This window comes from Schistocerca gregaria, chromosome 2 (assembly GCF_023897955.1).
Source record: "Schistocerca gregaria isolate iqSchGreg1 chromosome 2, iqSchGreg1.2, whole genome shotgun sequence".
NCBI lineage: Eukaryota > Metazoa > Arthropoda > Insecta > Orthoptera > Acrididae > Schistocerca > Schistocerca gregaria.
The window spans coordinates 309,843,425-309,864,987 of record NC_064921.1 but is presented as its reverse complement, the minus strand read 5'-3'; the positions used below and the strand labels follow the sequence as shown (position 1 = coordinate 309,864,987).

At 43.8% G+C, this 21,563-nt stretch overlaps 1 protein-coding gene across 1 annotated transcript in view; it reads left to right on the top strand.

The window, feature by feature from the left end:
- LOC126336136 (pickpocket protein 28-like) overlaps positions 1-21,563 on the top strand; it is a 145,937-nt gene that overhangs the window by 63,914 nt on the left and 60,460 nt on the right. The window contains exons 4-5 of the mRNA XM_049999626.1: positions 7,537-7,645; positions 12,572-12,726. Of these exons, the coding sequence (XP_049855583.1) occupies positions 7,537-7,645; positions 12,572-12,726 (264 nt within the window). The remainder of the gene's footprint in view (positions 1-7,536; positions 7,646-12,571; positions 12,727-21,563) is intronic.

Genomic DNA, 21,563 nt, shown 5'->3' with positions numbered 1-21,563 from the left:
ATGCGTCTCAGCAGGCGGATTGTATACCCACGCTAAGGTCTCTCGTTTTTTCCACGACGATGTCAAATTTTTATTTCATGCGTATAATATAGCATTGGTGTTCCATTTGGCGAGTCAGATCTGAATTCATCCATAAGCAAGGTCCTTTTCATTTTGTAAGAACATGACAGTCAGGTCAAAACTAAAATGCATTAGTAGTGAGATATAGGAAGTATATGTGATACCATGTCTTCTTACTCCCACATTTTCTTCACCGATAAACAGAGAGAGACGGCATCACCTACCCTCGCAATATCTGCAAGTTGGTAGGCCCTGATCCAGTTTCTAATCACTGTTCGATGAAATCCAGCACAACACACTCAATCAGTGCATGCTACCCGGACGACTCGGATTGATAACATGTACACTATCATTTTTCCTGGAGTTCCATTCTCGTACGTGTGCAGCACATATTGCATGCAATTCCTTCTACCCCTCTCTCTGACAATTTCCTCCACCTACCTATCCTACCATCTCCTTCTTTCCCCATATTTCGGTCTTTGTTTCCATCCCCTGCTCCCCCCTGTCGAATTCTCTGTCATTCTCTCCCCTCTCTCTGTCCATATCTTCCCCTCCCCCACCCTATCATTGTGGCCAAATCGTCCACTTATATTTGCCCACTGACGCTCTCGTCAGACGATCATAGGCTAATATGAACATCAGCAGAAAATGATAAAACTTGTGTAAGATTGGTTGTGAATAGAAAGGTAACGTGGACAGTGGTTTACTGTGAAATGTTCAGCGATAGGGTTTTTCTAATCAGAATCGACAAGAAATCAACGCGATAATAATAGTTCAGGTATATATGCGGACGTCTTAAGCTGAAGATGAAGAAATAGAGAAAGTATATGAGGATACGTAATGGGAGATGAAATTATAATAGCGATGAGGGATTGTGAATCTGTTACGGAAGAATATGAACTTGAAAGTAAGAATGAGAGAGCAGAACAAGTTAGTTCTACAAAAAACTTTCGGCTTGTATTAGGTAATGCTCTATTCACAAATCACAAGAGGAGGATGTATACCTGGAAAATTGCGCGACCTACTTAAAGATACCAGTTAGTTATATCATGGACAGACGGTTAGACTTAGTTCACAGATTAGTAATGATGAACAGCAGGCTAAAGTGTAAGAGGCTAGTCAGGAAAAATGCATAAACAAGTGGTATACAGAAGTAATTAAGAAGACATACGCTTCAAATTCTCTGAGGCTGTAGATACTGTGATAATATAGGGCTCAGTAGGCAGTATAGATGGGCAAGAATGGACATCTCTTAGAAGGGCTATCATAGAACTAGGAAAGAAAAACATAAATATAAAGAAGGTGACTTAGAAGAAAAACTTCAGTTGATCAATAAAAGAAGAAAGTGCAACAATTTTCAGGGCATTTCAAGAATAGAGAAATACACTGGAGAGCGATAGAAACTGGTACACCTGCCTAATATTGTGTAGGGCTCCGAGAGGTCGCACAGTACCGCAACACAACGTGGCATGGGCTCCAATAATGTCTGAAGTAGTGTTGTTTAAACTCAGAAGAGTCTTCCTGGAACCACACTGTAACAATTCTGGACCTGTGCGCTATCGCATTGTCCTGCTGGAATTGTCAAGTCCGTCGGAATGCACAATGGACTCGATACAATTTGAAACGACATTATCGGACCAGGCAACATGTTTCCAGTCGTCAACAGTCCAATGTCGGCACTGACGGCTCCAGGCGTGGCTTAAAGCTTTGTGTAGTACAGTCATCAAGGGTACACGAGTCGACCTCCAACTCCGAAAGCCCATATCGATGATGTTTCGTTGAATAGTTCGCGCTGACACTTATTCATGGCCATGCAGAAAACTGAGGAAGGGCTGCACATCTGCCACGTTGAAAGATTCTCTTCAGTCGTTGTTGGTCCCGTTTTTGCAGGATCTTTCTCCGGCTGCAGCGATGTCGGAGATTTGACGTTTTAACTGATTGCAGATATTCATGGTAGCTTCTTGAAATGGTCATACGACAAAATCCGCATTTCGTCGCTATCTCGGAGATGCTGTGTGTCATCGCTCGTGCTCCGACTATAACAGCACTTTCAAACGCACTTAAATCTTGATAACTTGCCATTACAGAAGCAGTAACTGATTTAACCCGTGCTCTAGTGTCTTTGATTCATAATCAAAACGTCTTCCGTTCCGGGTTCGATCCCCGCCACTGCCTAAATTTTGATAAATAATCAGCATTGGTGGCCGAAGACTTCCGGCATAAGATGTCACACTCATTCTGCCAACGGCCTTGTCAAAGAGGGCGGAGGAGCGGATAGAGGTTCAGGGCACTCTCTTGTCCTAGGGGTGGGAAATTGCCCCTAAAGGCGGAAAAATCAGCAATGATCAACGACATGAGGATGCAGAAGGCAATGGAAACCACTGCATTAAAGACACGTAACGTGTATCCAAAGGACATGTGGCCTGTAGTTGAAGAAGTGTCATGATGATCATTCCATTGGCAAAAGAATCCGGAATAGTCCCCCATTCGGATCTCCGGAGGGGGCTGCCAAGGGGGAGGTTACCATGAGAAAAAGATTGAATAATCAACGAAAGGACAACGGTCTACGAGTCGCGGCGTGAAATGTCAGAATCTTGAACGTGGTAGGGAAAATAGAAAATATGAAAAGGGAAATGCAAAGGCTCACTCTAGATATAGTAGTGGTCAGTGAAGTGAAGTGGAAGGAATAGAAGGATTTCTGATCAGATGAATATCGGGTAATATCAACAGCAGCAGAAAATGGTATAACAGGTGTAGGATTCGTTATGAATAGGAAGGTAGGGAAGAGGGTGTGTTACTGTGAACAGTTCAGTGACCGGGTTGTTCTAATCAGAATCGACAGCAGACCAACACCGACAACGATAGATCAGGTATACATGCCGACGTCGCAAGCTGAAGATGAACAGATAGAGAAAGTGTATGAGGATATTGAAAGGGTAATGCAGTATGAAAAGGGGGACGTAAATCTAATAGACATGGGCGACTGGAATGAAGTTGTAGGGGACGGAGCAGAAGAAAAGGTTACAGGAGAATATGGGCTTGGGACAAGGAATGAAAGAGGAGAAAGACTAATTGAGTTCTGTAACAAGTTTCAGCTAGTAATAGCGAATACCTTGTTCAAGAATCACAAGAAGAGGAGACATACTTGGAAAAGGCCGGGAGATACGGGAAGATTTCAATTAGATTACATCATGGTCGGACAGAGATTCCGTAATCAGATACTGGATTGTAAGGCGTACCCAGGAGCAGATGTAGACTCAGATCACAATATAGTAGTGATGAAGAGTAGGCCGAAGTTCAAGACATTAGTCAGGAAGAATCAATACGCAAAGAAATGGGATATGGAAGTTCTAAGGAATGACGAGATACGTTTGAAGTTCTCTAACGCAACGCTATAGATACAGCAATAAGGAATAGCGCAATACGCAGCACAGTTGAAGAGGAATGGACATCAATAAAAAGGGCCATCACTGAAGTTGGGAAGGAAAACATAGGTACAAAAGGTAGCTGCGAAGAAACCATGGGTAACAGAAGAAATACTTCAGTTGATTGATGAGAGGAGGAAGTACAAACATGTTCCGGGAAAATCAGGAATACAGAAATACAAGTCGCTGAGGAATGAAAGAAATAAGAAGTGCAGGGAAGCTAAGACGAAATGGCTGCAGGAAAAATGTGAAAACATCGAAAAAGATATGATTGTCGGAAGAACAGACTCAGCATACAGGAAAGTCAAAACAACCTTTGGTGACATTAAAAGCAACGGTGGTAACATTAAGAATGCAACGGGAATTCCACTGTTAAATGCAGAGGAGAGAGCAGATAGGTGGAAAGAATACATTGAAAGCCTCTATGAGGGTGAAGATTTGTCTGATGTGATAGAAGAAGAAACAGGATCGATTTAGAAGAGATAGGGGATCCAGTATTAGAATCGGAATTTAAAAGAGCTTTGGAGGACTTACCGTCAAATAAGGCAGAAGGGATCGATAAAATTCAATCAGAATTTCTAAAATCATTAGGGGAAGTGGCAACAAAACGACTATTCACGTTGGTGTGTAGAAACTATGAGTCTGGCGATGTACCATCTGACTTTCGGAAAAGCATCATCCACACAATTCCGAAGACGGCAAGAGCTGACAAGTGCAAGAGTTATCGCACAATCAGCTTAACAGCTCATGCATAGAATGCGCTAGGTGACGATCGGTTTGGCTTTAAGAAAAGTAAAGCCACGAGAGAGGCAATTCTGACGTTACGGCTAATAATGGAAGCAAGCCTGAATCAAAATCAAGTCACGTTCATAGGATTTGTTGATCTGAAAAAAGCGTTCGACATTATAAAATGGTGGAAGCTGTTCGAGATTCTGAAAAAAGTAGGGGTACGCTATAGGGAGAGACGGGTCATATACAATATGTACAACAACCAAGAGGGAATAATAAGAGTGGGCGATCAAGAACGAAGTGCTCATATTAAGAAGGGTGTAAGACAAGGCTGTAGCCTTTCGCCCCTACTCTTCAATCTGTACATCGAGGAAGCAATGATGGAAATAAAAGAAAGGGTTTGGGGTGGAATTAAAATACGAGGTGAAAGGATATCAATGATAAGATTCGCTGATGACATTGCTATCCTGAGTGAAAGTAAAGAAGAATTAAATGATCTGCTGAACAGAATGAACAGTCTAATGAGTACACAGTATGGTTTGAGAGCAAATCGGAGAAAGACGAAGGTAATGAGAAGTAGTAGAAATGAGAACAACGAGTAACTTAACATCAGGATTGATGGTCACGAAGTCAATGAAGTTAAGGAATTCTGCTACCTAGGCAGTAAAATAACCAATGACGGACGGAGCAAGAAGGACGTCAAAAGCAGACTCTGTATGGAAAAAAAACATTTCTGGCCAAGAGAAATCTACTAATATCAAATACCGGCCTTAATTTGAGGAATAAATTGCTGAGGATGTACGTCTGGAGTACAGCATTGTATGGTAGTGAAACATGGACTGTGGGAATACCGGAACAGAAGAGAATCGAAGCTTTTGAGATGTAGTGCTATAGACGAATGTTGAAAATTAGGTGGACTGATAAGGTAAGGAATGAGGAGGTTCTACGCAGAATCGGAGAGGAAAGGAATATTTTTAAAACACTGATAAGGAGAAGGGACAGGAAGATAGGACATCTGCCAAGTCGTGAGGGAATGACTTCCATGGTACTAGAGGGATCTGTAGAGGGCAAAAACTGTAGAGGAAGACAGAGATTGGAATACGTCAAGCAAATAATTGAGGACGTAGGTTCCAAGTGCTACTCTGAGATGAAGAGGTTCGCACAGGGGAGGAATTCGTGGCAGGCCGCATCAAACCATTCAGTAGACTGATAACCCCCCCCCCCAAAAAAAAAAAAAAAAAAAAGAGAAAGGGTGGTTGAGAACGATGTGTAGGAGAATGCCAGAGAAAGAGAGGAAGGAGGAGATAGGCACAGAGTGGGGAAGGAGGGGGAACTGTAAGAGCCATTGTCTAACTTGGAGAGAGGTAGTGAGCAGATAGTAAAGTAAGGTGTGCTAGGAGGAGAGTGACAGAGAGAGGAAGGAATAGGAGATGAATAGTGGAAGACATGACGTAATGTAATTGAAATCTTCCCGTATCTCCCGGTCTTTTCCAAGTATACCTCCTCCTCTTGTGATTCTTGACCAGGGTATTCGCTATTACTAGCTGAAACTGGTTACAGAACTCAATTAGTCTTTCTCCTCTTTCATTCCTTGTCCCAAGCCCATATTCTCCTGTAACCTTTTCTTCTTCTCCTTCCCTACAACTGCATTCCAGTCGCCCATGACTATTAGATTTTCGTCCCCCTTTACATACTGCATTACCCTTTCAATATCCTCATACACTTTCTCTGTCTGTTCATCTTCAGCTTGCGACGTCGGCATGTATACCTGAACTGACGTTGTCGGTGTTGGTCCGCTGTTGATTCTGATTAGAACAACCCGGTCACTGAACTGTTCACAGTAACACACCCTCTGCCCTACCTTCCTATTCATAACGAATCCTACACCTGTTATACCATTTTCTGCTGCTGTTGATATTACCCGATACTCATCTGACCAGAAATCCTTGTATTCCTTCCACTTCACTTCACTGACCCCTACTGTATCTAGATTGAGCCTTTGCATTTCCCTTTTCAGATTTTCTAGTTTCCATACCACGTTCAAGCTTCTGAAATTTCACGCCCCGACTCGTAGAACATTATCCTTTCGTTGATTATTCAATCTTTTTCTCATGGTAACCCTTTCTCACTAGCCCCTATTCAAATCTCTCCCTGATGTTAGAAATTAGGTCATCTTTTATCCACCTATACTCATTCAACTTCGACACCTTACCATACACCATATCATCATCAGCAAACAACACAGATTGCCGCCCATCCTGTCTGCCGAATCATTTATGAGTACACAGAATAACAATGGTTCTGTCAGTCTTACTTGAGGCATGTATGACGATACTTTTGCATAGAAACTATTAAGAGTGAGACACTTACAAAGAGTGCACAACTTATACTGAAGTGAAATTAATTTGAAAAGAAAGATTTCATGCAGACATTATTTCATTCGTTATCAAAGATCTTTTCATTCGCTAGAGATTATCTCACCTGTACGAGGATTGAATTACACACTCCATTCAGTTCTTACACACTATACCTATACAAAAACAAGTAGCCTCCATTTGCTACTCACCAACAGTTAATTTTTGTTTTTTTCATATGGTCCCATTTTTATTTTATTGCAAAAACTGAGGAACGAACGATCCAGACAAACACATCGATTTTGGTAAACAGGTGTTTATGGCATGTGATGTGCATGTGGGTCAGTTTGTAGATTAAGTTCTAATTTGCTATAGTGGTTCAATTACACTCTTCCCCATTCGTCTAACAATCACTTCCTACCCCTTTATCTGGACATCTCCTCCTCTACCCTGTTCCTACAACCCCCCTCTCCATCCATCACATTCTCTGTCTATCTCCTGTTCCACATCCGTCCATCTCCTCCTCCCCCTCTCTCTCTTCACATCTTATCCTCCCAGCTTTCTCTCTGTTAACATCTTTCTCCTTCTCCTTCTGCTAAGAGTATCTTACGACTTCCACATCGCTGGCAACGGGTTACACACAATGCTGGTGACTACTTTGAAGGTCAGTAAAACATTGAAACATGTATGTATTTTGTATAAGCTGTAAATAAATAGTAGCCACTATTAAAATTCCCTCGTATATAGATAACAAGGAGAAGATTCAGTAAGTATGTTTTTCTTTTTTTTCACAAGTGCATGCTATGGTGTAAATTTGAAACTTGTGACTCTCTGGAGATAATATTTCTGCAAAACTGAACAGCAAAGGAAAATCCATTTGCATATTCATTAACGTTAGATATACCACAAGATATAAAGGGAAAATAAGTCAGAAATGTGAACTGCAAACACTCTGCTATCCTCTACAGGCGAAAGAAGTTCTACGACCTCTCATTGGTGTGCGATGAATCCGAGGAGGGTCTGCTGGACTTCGGTGAAAACTTAACGGATAGAAAGACAGTGGAGTTCCTCCGGAAGGTACGTAAGTTACGTCTGCAATAAACTTTATTTCCTGAAATTTGGTGTATAATTTTGTGGTTACTAGTACTACCTGCAGAATCATTGAGCTTTTACAATTGACGATATACAATTCTTACCATAATATCGTCTATAAATTTTGATCAGGCGTCAGTATCACAAATATATGTTACAAACTACATTCCAGGTGTCAAATTTCTTTTCATTCCTTTTTCATAAATCCAAGCACGTATTAGGCGACGTGTATAACGCAGAGTGGTGCGGTAGCGCTAGAACCAGATGTAGGGTGTTTCAAATCTTTTCATCATCACATGTGCTAGACTCTTCCTGCCACGCCTATAGGATAGGCAGCGTTCAGAGGTGCTGGTATGGACCAAACCAAGCAAAAACTGTAGTAAATATAGGCTCTAAAATCAGTACCTTAAGAGCTATGAGCACTTGTTCATCTTCACTACTGTGAAACACATTTCATCTACCAAAAAAGTGTAGCTCTTAAAGTATTCTGTGGGACATTTTTTATTAATTTGGTCCATACTGTCCTCTCCAAGAATATGGAAGGAAAAGAGCTTGCAGTAGAAGAGACGTGTTTCACAGCATGGAAGATAAGCAATAGGCCTCAGAGTATGCATTTCAGAGCCCTTGTTTATTAGTCACTTTTTCTTGTTTTGGTTCATACCTCTGAAACTTGCGTACCCTACAATTTTAGCAAAAACAGTGTCGGTATATGTATTCCAGTCAGACGTATGATAATGATTTTCACTTATATCTTCCGACTCGGTTGTTGCCAGACCAGCGTCCGTTACCTCAAACTGATATATTTACCCATCTCCGTCATCCCCACAGAATCACCCTGTATATTTCCTGCGGGGTAAGACGAACCAAGTGATGGAAGTTCCATTCCTAAATATTTCGCTAGTAAGGAAAGAGGCAAACATATAAGCAGCACTACTTATCACTCAAGGTGTCCTTTTTCTCTCGTAATTCCTGTACCATTGCTTATCTCTGTATAGCACGACGAGCGGTGAGTGTACCAACTTGTGTGGTTTCCCTAACTCCTGAGCGAGGAGATGGTTTTAGGTGGTATGACTGCTTGCGTATTGTTGCTGTCCAGCGTAGATTTCGTGGATGGTTTGCTGTTACGTAATTCGTTAAAACCCGTGCCATGCTGACTGGGGGCACAAAGTCATCCGAAGTGAACAAGCGCCAAACGAAAGCAACAGTAAGAGCACAGGGCCACATCGTCAGCGTGTATCGTGAAACTTAAGACGAAACAAATTGCTCTAATAACAAAGCCAGCAGTTGGTTATTCAACCTGTCTCTCTTTTTCACCTTCCCCTAGGCAGTTCGCTCTCGAAGGTGCGAATGAGGGACTAGTCTGGAATCTTTTATCACTGGAGAGATCATCAAGATACTTCTTTCAGTTAAAGGCCAGATCTTCTGTATGTAGACATAAAATGTCGTTAATGCAGTGGCTTCTATTGCCTTCTACATCCTCAAATCAAAGACGTTACTGCTAGGCCACGGATAACCCTCCCCCCCCCCCCCTCACCATCAACTCCCCTAGAAGTCACATCAAGACATAATTACTGTAATACAAATAACCCACTGACCCATATCGCGGACATCGATTTTGAAATTTGCCGATTTTGGCACATGTACAGTATTCAAGCAATAAAAAATACATCGAAGAAAACTATCTATTGTCATGCTGCTGTATTTCAATTCCTCAGACTACGCTGGATCGAAATCCATATTCTAAACCACGAATTCTTCGTGATAATCTCATATTTACGAGCTGAATATCCAGTGTAACAGACGAAAGGGAGCAGGATTCCAGAATCTGATTCAAGAACAGCTGCCGGTACATGTACATACCGTCGATGTAGGCAGGATGGTTTTCCGCTCCCGATTGTATATCAGTCCTGAAGAGAAAGCTCCCTGTTTAGCAATCATATACGATCGCTCTCTTTACCGAAACATCCGCACATAAAGACTCGAAAGCTGTAGAAGTCACACTAAGACATAATTATTATAATAAAAGTAACCCGCTGACCCATACCGCAGACATCAATTTGGAGATTTGCGGATTTGGGAACATGTATTGTGTTCAACCATTACGAAATATATCGAAGAAAACTATCTATTGACATGGACTCGTTCTTGTGAAACATGCTCGGTTTTTCATTCACACAAAGTATTAATTTCTATCGACTGGGGACCTAAAGTTCATTCTAGTTTTCCAGAGGGCTTTTGACACAGTTCCTCTCATGTGGCTTCCAATCAAATTACATGCTTGCGAGTTTCATCTCAGTTGAGCGACTTCAATCGTGATTTCTTGCCAGAAGTTCGTAATAACTGATGGGAAGTCATCGAGTGAAACAAAGGGGACACCTGGAGATCCTCTGCTGTTCTCACTCTACTCGCACATAAACGACTTAGGAGACGATCTGAACATTCCTCTTCAATTATTTGCAGAATCTACTGTCGTTTACAGTGTAGTGAAAATGTCAGAAAATCTGTACAAGTTACACCATGATTTACACATGACATCTGCATATTCCTAAAAGTGGCAATTGACTCTAAATAATGAAAAGTATGCACTCCTCTACAAAAGAACTAAAAAAATCCGTTAAATTTCGGTTACACAGTAAGTCACACAACTTTAACGGCTATCTATTCAGCTAAGAACCTAGGCATTACAGTAATGAACAACGCAAATTGGAACGATCACATAGATAATGTTCTGGGGAAAGCGAAGCAAAGGCTACGATTTATTGGAAGAACATTTATTGTTGAAAAATGCACAAAATTTACCAAAGAGATTGCCTATACTATGTTTGACTGTCCTCTTGTGGAGTACCGCAGTCCGGTATGGAATACTCGCTAGAGAGGACTGACGGAGGACAATGACAAAGTTCAAAGATAGGCAACTCGTTTTGTATTGTCGTGAGATACAGAAGAGAGTGTCACGGTACGATATGCCAGTTATGGTGGCGGTCATTAAAACAAAGGCGGTCCTTCGTTGCGTTTTGACGAAATTCGGAACTTCTCCTGCAAATGCTCACCTACACAGGCAGAGTCGTAATAAAAAAAGATTTATCAGATTTTGCGCTGAAAGATTTAAGCGTTCATTTCTCGCAAGAGCTGTTAGAAAGTGGAACAATCGAGAAATAGTCTGAAGATATTTCTGATGTACCTCTGCGAAGCAGTTTAATTAAGGAGTAGCCTGTAGACGAATACTTGACAGGGACTCTTGCCAGAGTGAGCTAGCGAGGGAATTTGGGTGGACTCTCCACACCTTTCCCGTATTTGCTATGTACTGCAAATAGAAAAAGGCGTAAGAACAAGCAGAAGAAACAGACTTCATAAGGCAGAATGCTGGACAGGACTCTCTCGGCTTTCTCGTCTACCGAGCTACTGTGAAACGCCTCAACGTCTGACACGCGATATCAACAGAACAATACGTCTCTTCTATGCTGGAAACTCCAGAGAGGTAACACTACATCCTGGCTGCACAGCTGCTCCGGAGAAAAAAAATTAGTATAACGTCCCGTCGACGACGACGAGCTCGGAGAAGAAAGGAAATGATGGTGACGAAAAGGCATTCCTCCTGCACCCGTAGTCTAGGGGAGCCGGCACGGTAGCTCAGAGTGATCGGTCAGAGGGTTAGCTACCCTCTGTAATGAAAAAACTGAATGATCGGATCAACGAACAACCTAAACGAGTGTCGTCGGACGTCCGCCACGAACAATATAGAACAAAATAAGATCAACAACAAAAAATGGGGTAGCGCCTATGATTAGTAACAAAACGTTTCTGGTTCCGGGTTCGAAACCCGCCACGACTGAATTTTTGCCCTCAGCTAGTAGTCTAGAGGCTAGCGTTGCTACCTCTAGATGACGGGGTCCCGGGTTAGATTTCGAGCCGGGTTGGGGATTTTCTCTGCCCGGGGACGGGGTGTTTGTGTTGTCCTCATCATTTCATCATCATTCATGAAAAGTAGCGAGATTTTACTGTGTTCAGATTGGGAATGTGTACGTGGGCTGATGACCACACAGTTGAGCGCCCCACAAACCAAACGTCATCATTGAAAAGGCTTTCCCGACTGGCAGCTGACGTATACGATAACCTTCGCTTACTATTGAAATCTGGAAAACTGTGAAACGTGAAGAGCATCGAACCACAAAGCCTTTAACAGCAAAACAAACTCTTTGCGAATCTTAGACTGCTAGCGAAATAGTGCAGAAGAAATATCTCCTGTGGTAGCAAGGCTATTGTTATCTCTGTTGGAGGTGTAGAAAGTCTTGTTATTGTCGGGGATAATAAATTACGCTGTCTTAACTAACCACATGGATCAGGAGGAAATTAGCGCAATTCATCCAGAATAATAACAACCACAACATAGCAACTGATTACTATGAAGCATTTAAGATATGTCCACATCGCAAACATTCTATCTAATTCTTCGTAGTTTGCTGCTAGGTCCCAAAATTAAACCCAAGAAGGCTCCCAAGAATTATTTCATCGAAAAAGCCTACGCAGCCACTTCCCGTGTACCCTTCCAATGCCAATAATTCCTTAAATAATTTGACTGAAAGAGCTTACACTGATGTACTAGCTTAAATTACTACGACGTGCTATTTCGTTCCGTAACAGTTGAAATTCTGCAGGACAACACGCAGGCCTTCATTTTTCATTCTATGCTTTCTTTATTAAGAACAATTTTGTTGAAACTTCCTGGCAGATTAAAACTGTGTGCCCGACCGAGACTCGAACTCGGGACTTCTGCCTTTCGCGGGCAAGTGCTCTACCAACTGAGCTACCGAAGCACGACTCAGGATCGGTACTCACAGCTTTACTTCTGCCAGTATCCGTCTCCTATTCTGGGAACAATTTTCTTCTCAGTTATACTTCTATGTTCACCAGGTGGCTCCTGACATGGACGAAACCATCTACTTTTACGCTTGGCGAAACCACTATTCGTATGACCCATCCGAGATATTCCGCCCGCAGATGACGGAAGATGGCCTGTGTTTTACGTTCAACATGCTCGATCCAGAAGACATATATTCCAAAGAAGTGTGAGTACTGACACATTACGTTAGCTACAGCTATATCATAGGTAGTTAAATCATATTTTGCTTAGAAATAAGTATGAAATATGAATATAGCTATAATGTCCTAAACACATATCCTTGTGTCACTATTTCAGAAACGTTATTCACGCAGTTCAATGTTCTATGAAACAAATAATCTAAAAATCACCAAACAAATAAAGCGGCATTTCTAAAAACATCGAAAAATGAACTGGTAATATGACAATGTTGTCAGTTTTGAGTACTGGCTACATGTTTCGTTTCTCGCAACATTATAGTGACAGTCGGGTATTTTTTACCACCCAGCAGGTTGCCTGAACAATTCTAACTGAATTTCAAGCAGAGAGACAGAAAGAGAGAGAGAGAGAGAGAGAGAGAGAATTCAAATGACTCTGAGCACTATGGTACTTAACTTCTGAGGCCATCAGTCCCCTAGGACTTAGAACTACTTAAACCTAACTAACCTAGGGACATCACACACTTCCATGCCCGAGGCACGATTCGAACCTGCGAACAGAGAGAGAGAGAGAGAGAGCAAGAGAGAGAGAGTGGATGTGTGTGTTTGTGTGTGTGTGTGGATCTTACTGACTGAACCAATCAGAATTTTTAAAGGGAGGTAAGAGCGTCTTGCTTGAAATCATACTAAACCTCTGACAATCCTAGTACCACCCGTGAGAAAATCTGCACTCTCAAATAATATTAGCTTGGAAATCACAGAGACATTAGTTTCTCATTTATCCTCACATTAAACACTAACCACAACAGTACTCTTCACACAAGTACGGTTTTTTCAGACGGAAGCAACATTCCTATGAGATACCAAGATTAGTTCAAATGTGTATGAAGTCCTATGGGACCAAACTGCTGAGGTCATCGGTCCCTAGTCTTATACACTAATTAAACTAACTAATGCTAAGAACAACACACACACCCATGCCTGAGGGAGGACTCGAACCTCCGGCGGAAGTGGCCGCGCAGTCCGTGACATGCCACCTCAAACCGCTCGGCCACTCCATGCGGCTAACAAGGTTAGTCTTCATCAAACCTATTTATCCAGCTCCCACCTAACCATACTTTGCGACCATCGGTAATTTACATATTTCCTGAATAACTGCTTATCTATACAGGGTGAGTCACCTAACATTGCCGCTGGATGTATTTCGTAAACCACATCAAATGCTGACAAATCGATTCCACAGTCCGAACGTGAGGAGAGAGGCTAGTGTAATTGGTTAATACAAACCATACAACAATGCACGGAAGTATGTTTTTTAACACGAACCTACGTTTTTTTAAATGGAACTCCGTTAGTTTTGTTAGCAAATCTGAACATATAAACAAATACGTAATCAGTGCCGTTTGTTGCATTGTAAAATGTTAATTACATCCGGAGATATTGTAACCTAATGCTGACGCTTGAGTACCACTCCTCCGCTGTTCTATCGTGTGTATCGGAGAGCACCGAATTACGTAGGGATCCAAAGGGAACGGTGATGGACCTTAGGTACAGAGGAGACTGAAACAGCACATTACGTCCACATGCTAACACCTTTTTATTGGTCTTTTTCACTGACGCACCTGTACATTGCCATGAGGGGTGAGGTACACGTACACACGTGGTTTCCGTTTTCAATTACGGAGTGGAATAGAGTGTGTCCCGACATGTCAGGCCAATAGATGTTCAATGTAGTGGCCATCATTTGCTTCACACAATTGCAATCTCTGGCGTAATAAATGTCGTACACGCCGCATTACATCTGGTATAACGTCGCCGCAGGCTGCCACAGTACGTTGTTTCATATCCTCTGGGGTTGTAGGCACATCACGGTACACATTCTCCTTTAACGTAACCCACAGAAAGAAGTCCAGAGGTGTAAGATCAGGAGAACGGGCTGGCCAATTTATGCGTCCTCCACGTCCTATGAAACGCCCGTCGAACATCCTGTCAAGGGTCAGCCTAGTGTTAATTGCGGAAAGTTCAGGTGTACCATCATGCCGATACCACATACGTCGACGCGTTTCCAGTGGGACGTTTTCGAGCAACGTTGGCAGATCATTCTGTAGAAACGCGATGTATGCTGCAGCTGTTTGGGCCCGTGCAATGAAGTGAGGACCAATGCGGTGGTCGCCAATGATTCCGCACCATACGTTTACAGTCCACGGTCGCTGTTGCTCCACCTGTCTGAGCCAGCGAGGATTGTCCACGGACCAGTAATGCATGTTCCATTGATTCACTGCCCCGTGGTTTGTTAAACCCGCTTCATCGGTAAACAGGTAGAACTGCAACGCATTCTGTGTTAATGCCCATTGACAGTATTGCACTCGATGATTAAAGTCATCACCATGTCATTGCTGATGTAGCGACACATGAAACGGGTGAAAGTGGTGACGATGCAGTATGTGCATGACACTACTTTGACTCAGTCCACCGACTCTCGCAGTGTCCCGTGTACTCATGTGTTCGTTCATGGCAACAGCAGCTAACACACCAATTGCACCCGCTTCTCCTGTGACGGGCCTGTTACGGACCCGTTTGCGTGCTACGACCATACCTGTTGCATGCAGTTGGCGGTAGATGTTTTGCAATGTGCTGCACGTTGGATGCTCTCCGTCCGGGTACCGGGTACGTCGGAGGTTTCAAGCGTCAACTTTAGCTTACAATATCTCCGGATGTAATTAACATTTTACAATACAACAAACGGGACTGATTACGTATTTGTTTATATGTTCAGATGTGCTAACGAAACTAAAGTGGTCCCATTTAAAAAACCGTAGGTTTGTGTTAAAAAACATACTTCCGTGCATTTTTGTGTGGTTTGTATTAAACAATTGCACTAGCCCCTCTCCTCACGTTCGGTCTGCGGAAACGGTTCGTCAGTATTTGATGTGGTTTAGGAAATATATCCACCGGTAACGTTAGGTGACTCACCCTGTATACAGGGTGGTCCATTGATAGTAACCGGGCCAAATATCTCACGAAATAAGCATCAAACGAAAAAACTACAAAGAACAAAACTCGTCTAGCTCGAAGGGGGAAACCAGATGGCGCAATGGATGGCCCGCTAGATGGCGCTGCCATAGGTCAAACGGATATCAACTGCGTTTTTTCAAATAGGAACACCCTTTTTTTTACACATTCGTGTAGTACGTAAAGGAATATGAATGTTTTAGTTGGACCACTTTTTTCGGCTTGTGACAGATGGCGATGTAGTAGGTGCAAACGTATAAGTACGTGGTATCACGCAACATTCCGCCAGTGCGGACGGTATTTGCTTCGTGACACATTACCCGTTTTAAAATGGACCATTTACCAATTGCGGAAAAGGTCGATATCGTGTTGATGTGTGGCTATTGTGATCAAAATGCCCAACGGGCGTGTGATATGTATGCTACTCGGTATCCTGGACGACAGCATCCAAGTGTCCGGACCGTTCGCTGGATAGTTACGTTATTTAAGGAAACAGTGTTCAGCCACATGTGAAACGTCAACCACGCCTGCAACAAATGATGAAGCCCGACTAAGCAAGAAATTGTTTAAAACATCAATGTAGGCGTGTGCTGTGATAGTGCCACGCAAAACAACAGTGGCTGCAAGCCCTCTGCATGCAAAAGACGACCACACCGTAACACCACCGCCTCCGAATTTTACTGTTGGCCCTACACAAGCTGGCAGATGACGTTCACTGGGCATTCGCCATACCCACACCCAGCCATCGGATCGTCACATTGTGTACCGTGATTCTTTACTCCACACAACGTTTCTCCACTGTTCAATCGTCCAATGTTTACGTTCCTTACGCCAAGCAAGGCGTCGTTTAGTATTTACCGGCTCGATGTATGGCTTATGAGTAGCCACTCGACCATGAAATCCAAGTTTTCTCACCTCCATCTTATCTGTCATAGTACTTCCAGTGGATCCTGATGCAGTATGTAATTCCTATGTGATGGTCTGGATAGATGTCTGCCTATTATACATTACGACCGTCTTCTACTGTCGAAGGTCTCTGTTAGTCAACATACGAGGTCGGCCTCTACGCTTTTGTGCTGTACGTGTCCCTTCAGGTTTCCACTTCGCTATCAAACCGTAGGCAGTGGACCTAGGGATGCATAGGAGTTCGGAAATGTCGGTTACAGACGTATGACACAAGTGACACCCAATCACGCGTCCACGTTCGAAGTTCGCGAGTTCCGCGGAGCGCCCCATTCTCCTCTCTCACGATGTCTAATGACTACTGAGGTCGCTGATATAGAGTACCTGGCAGTAGGTGACAGCACAATGCACGTAATATAAAAAACATATGTTTTTGGGGTGTCTCGATACTTTTGATTACATAGTGTACGATGACGAATTGTTGCTTCTGACTTCCACCAAATCAGTAAGGATGGTTGCAGCACAGTTTTGGCCAAAATATTAGGATCACCTTCCGCTGAAAGACATATTGCCACCTGGTGGCATTGTGGGCATGCAGTACTTTAAGAAAAGTATATGTTGTCTGCTGCCAGGTCTTGGAGTAAAAGTTATGTCCTTCACAAAAATAAGCAGAAGTAATGAAAAGGCCACTGTAGCAGCAGTGAGTGGCTAGCCATCAGTGTAGCGACATGCGGATCACAAAAGCAGACACGCAGCGGATTATGAGGTAAGCATAGCCAAGTGCAGCAGTAAACTGCACCCCACAATAGTAACTATGTAGGAAGCAGGGGATGTCACTACACCAAGCCAAGTCTCTTGTGACTAGGTGCTGGGTTTAAGTGAAATAAATGCGTGCCAGAGACATGTAATAAGTCTGGATCTTCAAGCAGTGGGTTACTTCTCATTGCCAGAAATCAGCTACACCACCACATCGCCAGAGCTTCGCTGGACAGCGAGACGAGTGGACACTGCCAGCAGCTGGCATGAGTTCAATACCAGGTTGAACATGCCGCCAGCACTAAGTCTTTCATGGCCCTTGGTGCGACAGCCTCGCCAAACTACCGTCCGACTCTGTGCCACCAACGCTGACTTCTTAGTATTACTTGGCACCACAACACCAGTGTCTGCCCACTTCCTACCAGGTTGCAGAGAGCCGTATTAGACTCACAGCCATCTTCAAACACTGCTGCGGAAATGTGAGTCGATCGATGGTCCCTGAGAGCTCCAAGATACCAATGAAAGCAGCATGCCCCTGAGTCAATGGCCTCGACCTCTAAAGGTTCAAATGGCTCTGAGCACTATGGGACTTATCTGCTGAGGTCATCAGTCCCCTAGAACTTAGAACTACTTAAACCTAACTAACCTCACGACAGCACACATATCCATGTCCGAGGCAGGATTCGAACCTGCGACCGTAGCGGTCCGCCTGCTCCAGACAGTAGCACCTACAACCACTCGGCCACTCCGGCCGGCACCTCTAAATGTTACCAGTCTGTCTGTTCATGTATACGGGCCTCAAATTGGGAAATCCAGTAACAAAAGCGACTTAGCGACTTCGACAAAGGGCACATGGTACCTCTCTATGTCTAAGAAGGAGCATCTGAGAAACTGTGAAGGTACTCCGCTGTTTAACTGCTATTGTCGTGAGATCTATGTAAAGTGGTGAAGGAAGCTACTAATAGGTGACAATGTGTTGAAGGTCCACACTTTATCGCAGAATTTGGAGGTCGGAAATACACCCTGTCCGTAAAGTTGCATGGGAAGCGATCTGGTACAGATCTGACTACAGAGTGCAAGCTTCGTGCAGACTCATTGGTTACGGAGGCTGTCATTCGGCCCACACTGTTGAACATCATACAACCGCTATGGGTTCCCCTGTTGTCCCAACGAAAGCGTGGATTAACATTCCAGTGGTCACTGGATCATCAAGGTTAGACTGCGGATCAGTGAAAACGAGTCTCCTGGTCGGATGAAACATATTTCTTGTTACAACAGGTTAGTGCCCATACCAGGATACAGCATATTTCAGGCGAACAGCTGCTCAAGACATGCGATGCTTCATAGCCACAGGGGAACGTTGACACGGGCGTCTGTGCGAAATATGGTAGTCACAATATGACAGACATGATAAAGGTGAAAATTATTTCGTACCACTTGCATACCATAATACTTGATGGTTATGGCATTGTCCATCACGATAAATGTCCATGTCAGAAGGTGAAACTCGTGCTAGAGTGGTTTGAAGAGTATGGCAGGGAACTCATGTTGATCTATTGGCCCTTAATCCACCTGTCCTGAAGCCCGTAGAACGTATCTGGGATGGTATCAGGCACCAGATTCGGATCCACGAACCACCATTCTGCAGTTTACCGGGACTGCGTGACGTGGCGTACACATCTGGCGCCAGACGCTTCTGTAAACCTTGTAAGTAGGCTGTTTAGATTTTTATGTTGGTGACGCCACGTAGCGCTCTGTATTAAAATCGCTGACTGCGCTGCGTGCTGCAGTCTGTGGCTGGTTGGACTCATTGTTGGATTATTCTTTACTGTACTGTTGGGCAGATGGATGTGAACAGTCAGTAGTGTTTGGCAACTGGAGGTGAGCCGCCAGCAGTGGTGGATGTGGGGAGAGAGATGGCAGAGGTTTCAGATGGACGATCTGGACGTGTGTCCATCAGAAAAAGAAAATTTGTCAAAATAGATGTCATATATATATATATATATATATATATATATATATATATATATATATATATATATATATATATATTCCTGGAAATTGAAATACGAACACCGTGAATTCATTGTCCCAGGAAGGGGAAACTTTATTGACACATTCCTGGGGTCAGATACATCACATGATCACACTGACAGAACCACAGGCACATTGACACAGGCAACAGAGCATGCACAATGTCGGCACTAGTACAGTGTATATCCACCTTTCGCAGCAATGCAGGCTGCTATTCTCCCATGGAGACGATCGTAGAGATGCTGGATGGAGTCCTGTGGAACTGCTTGCTTTGCCATTTCCACCTGGCCCCTCAGTTGGACCAGTGTTCGTGCTGGACGTGCAGACCGCGTGAGACGACCCTTCATCCAGTTCCAAACATGCTCAATGGGGGACAGATCCGGAGATCTTGCTGGCCAGGGTAGTTGACTTACACCTTCTAGAGCACGTTGGGTGGCATGGTATACATGCGGATGTGCATTGTCCTGTTGGAACAGCAAGTTCCCTTGCCGGTCTAGGAATGGTAGAACGATGGGTTCGATGACGGTTTGGATGTACCGTGCACTATTCAGTGTCCCCTCGACGATCACCAGAGGTGTACGGCCAGTGTAGGAGATCGCTCCCCACACCATGATGCCGGGTGTTGGCCCTGTGTGCCTCGGTCGTATGCAGTCCTGATTGTGGCGCTCACCTGCACGGCGCCAAACACGCATACGACCATCACTGGCACCAATGCAGAAGCCACTCTCATCGCTGAAGACGACACGTCTCCATTCATCCCTCCATTCACGCCTGTCGCGACACCACTGGAGGCGGGCTGCACGATGTTGGGGCGTGAGCGGAAGACGCCGTAACGGTGTGCGGGACCGTAGCCCAGCTTCATGGAGACGGTTGCGAATGGTCCTCGCCGATACCCCAGGAGCAACAGTGTCCCTAATTTGCTGGGAGGTGGCGGAGCGGTCCCCTACGGCACTGCGTAGGATCCTACGGTCTTGGCGTGCATCCGCGCGTCGCTGCGGTCCAGTCCCAGGTCGACGGGCACGTGCACCTTCCGCCGACCACTGGTGACAACATCGATGTACTGTGGAGACCTCACGCCCCAGGTGTTGAGCAATTCGGCGGTACGTCCACCCGGCCTCCCGCATGCCCACTATACGCCCTCGCTCAAAGTTCGTCAACTGCACATACAGTTCACGTCCACGCTGTCGCGGCATGCTACCAGTGTTAAAGACTGCGATGGAGCTCCGTGTGCCCCGGCAAACTGGCTGACACTGACGGCGGCGGTGCACAAATGCTGCGCAGCTAGCGCCATTCGACGGCCAACACCGCGGTTCCTGGTGTGTCCTCGGTGCCGTGCGTGTGATCATTGCTTGTACAGCCTTCTCGCAGTGTCCGGAGCAAGTATGGTGGGTCTGACACACCGGTGTCAATGTGTTCTTTTTTCCATTTCCAGGAGTATATATATATATATATATATATATATATATATATATATATATATATATATATATATATATACTTTTTAACATTACTAAAGTAAATAAATTGTTTGTCTTCTATCAAAATCTTTCATTTTCTAACTATATGCCTATCACCAGTTAGTGCCTTCAGTAGGTAGAATCTCTCATTTAGCTGGCAATGTTGGCGCTTTCTGTATTCAAGTAGTGAACGGTATAGGTTATCGTTAGTCAGGCCTATTCTTTTGTACGGATTATTAAAAGTCAGACTACGTTGCGCTAAAATATTGTGTGTCAGTTTAGAAATGATCAGAATAAGTAAAGAGAAACTGTCTCACTACATTCATTTTTACTCAGCTGTTTCTGTATCAAATAACATAGAAGTTTACCAGCACAGCCTTTCTTTACATTCAAAGGGGAAGTTTCAACCTTGATAAATCCATGGTACGCAGCATCTCGGCTATATGGCATGTCAAACGTGAATCAACACAGTATAAAGTAGGTAGTCATTATGAATTTTCTCTCATAGCATATACCTTCAAATCAACAAAACAATAACTACGTCATTCTTTTGGGGAGGGGGGATTTCGATTAAAACGTTGTATCTCTTGTATCAGGAGACTCGTCAGAGAATAACCTTATACGTAGACTATAGACTATTTAAAATTACTGTCTAGTTTGCACTTCATGCGCTGGAGACGGTTTCCTCCAATCAGAGAGCTCAA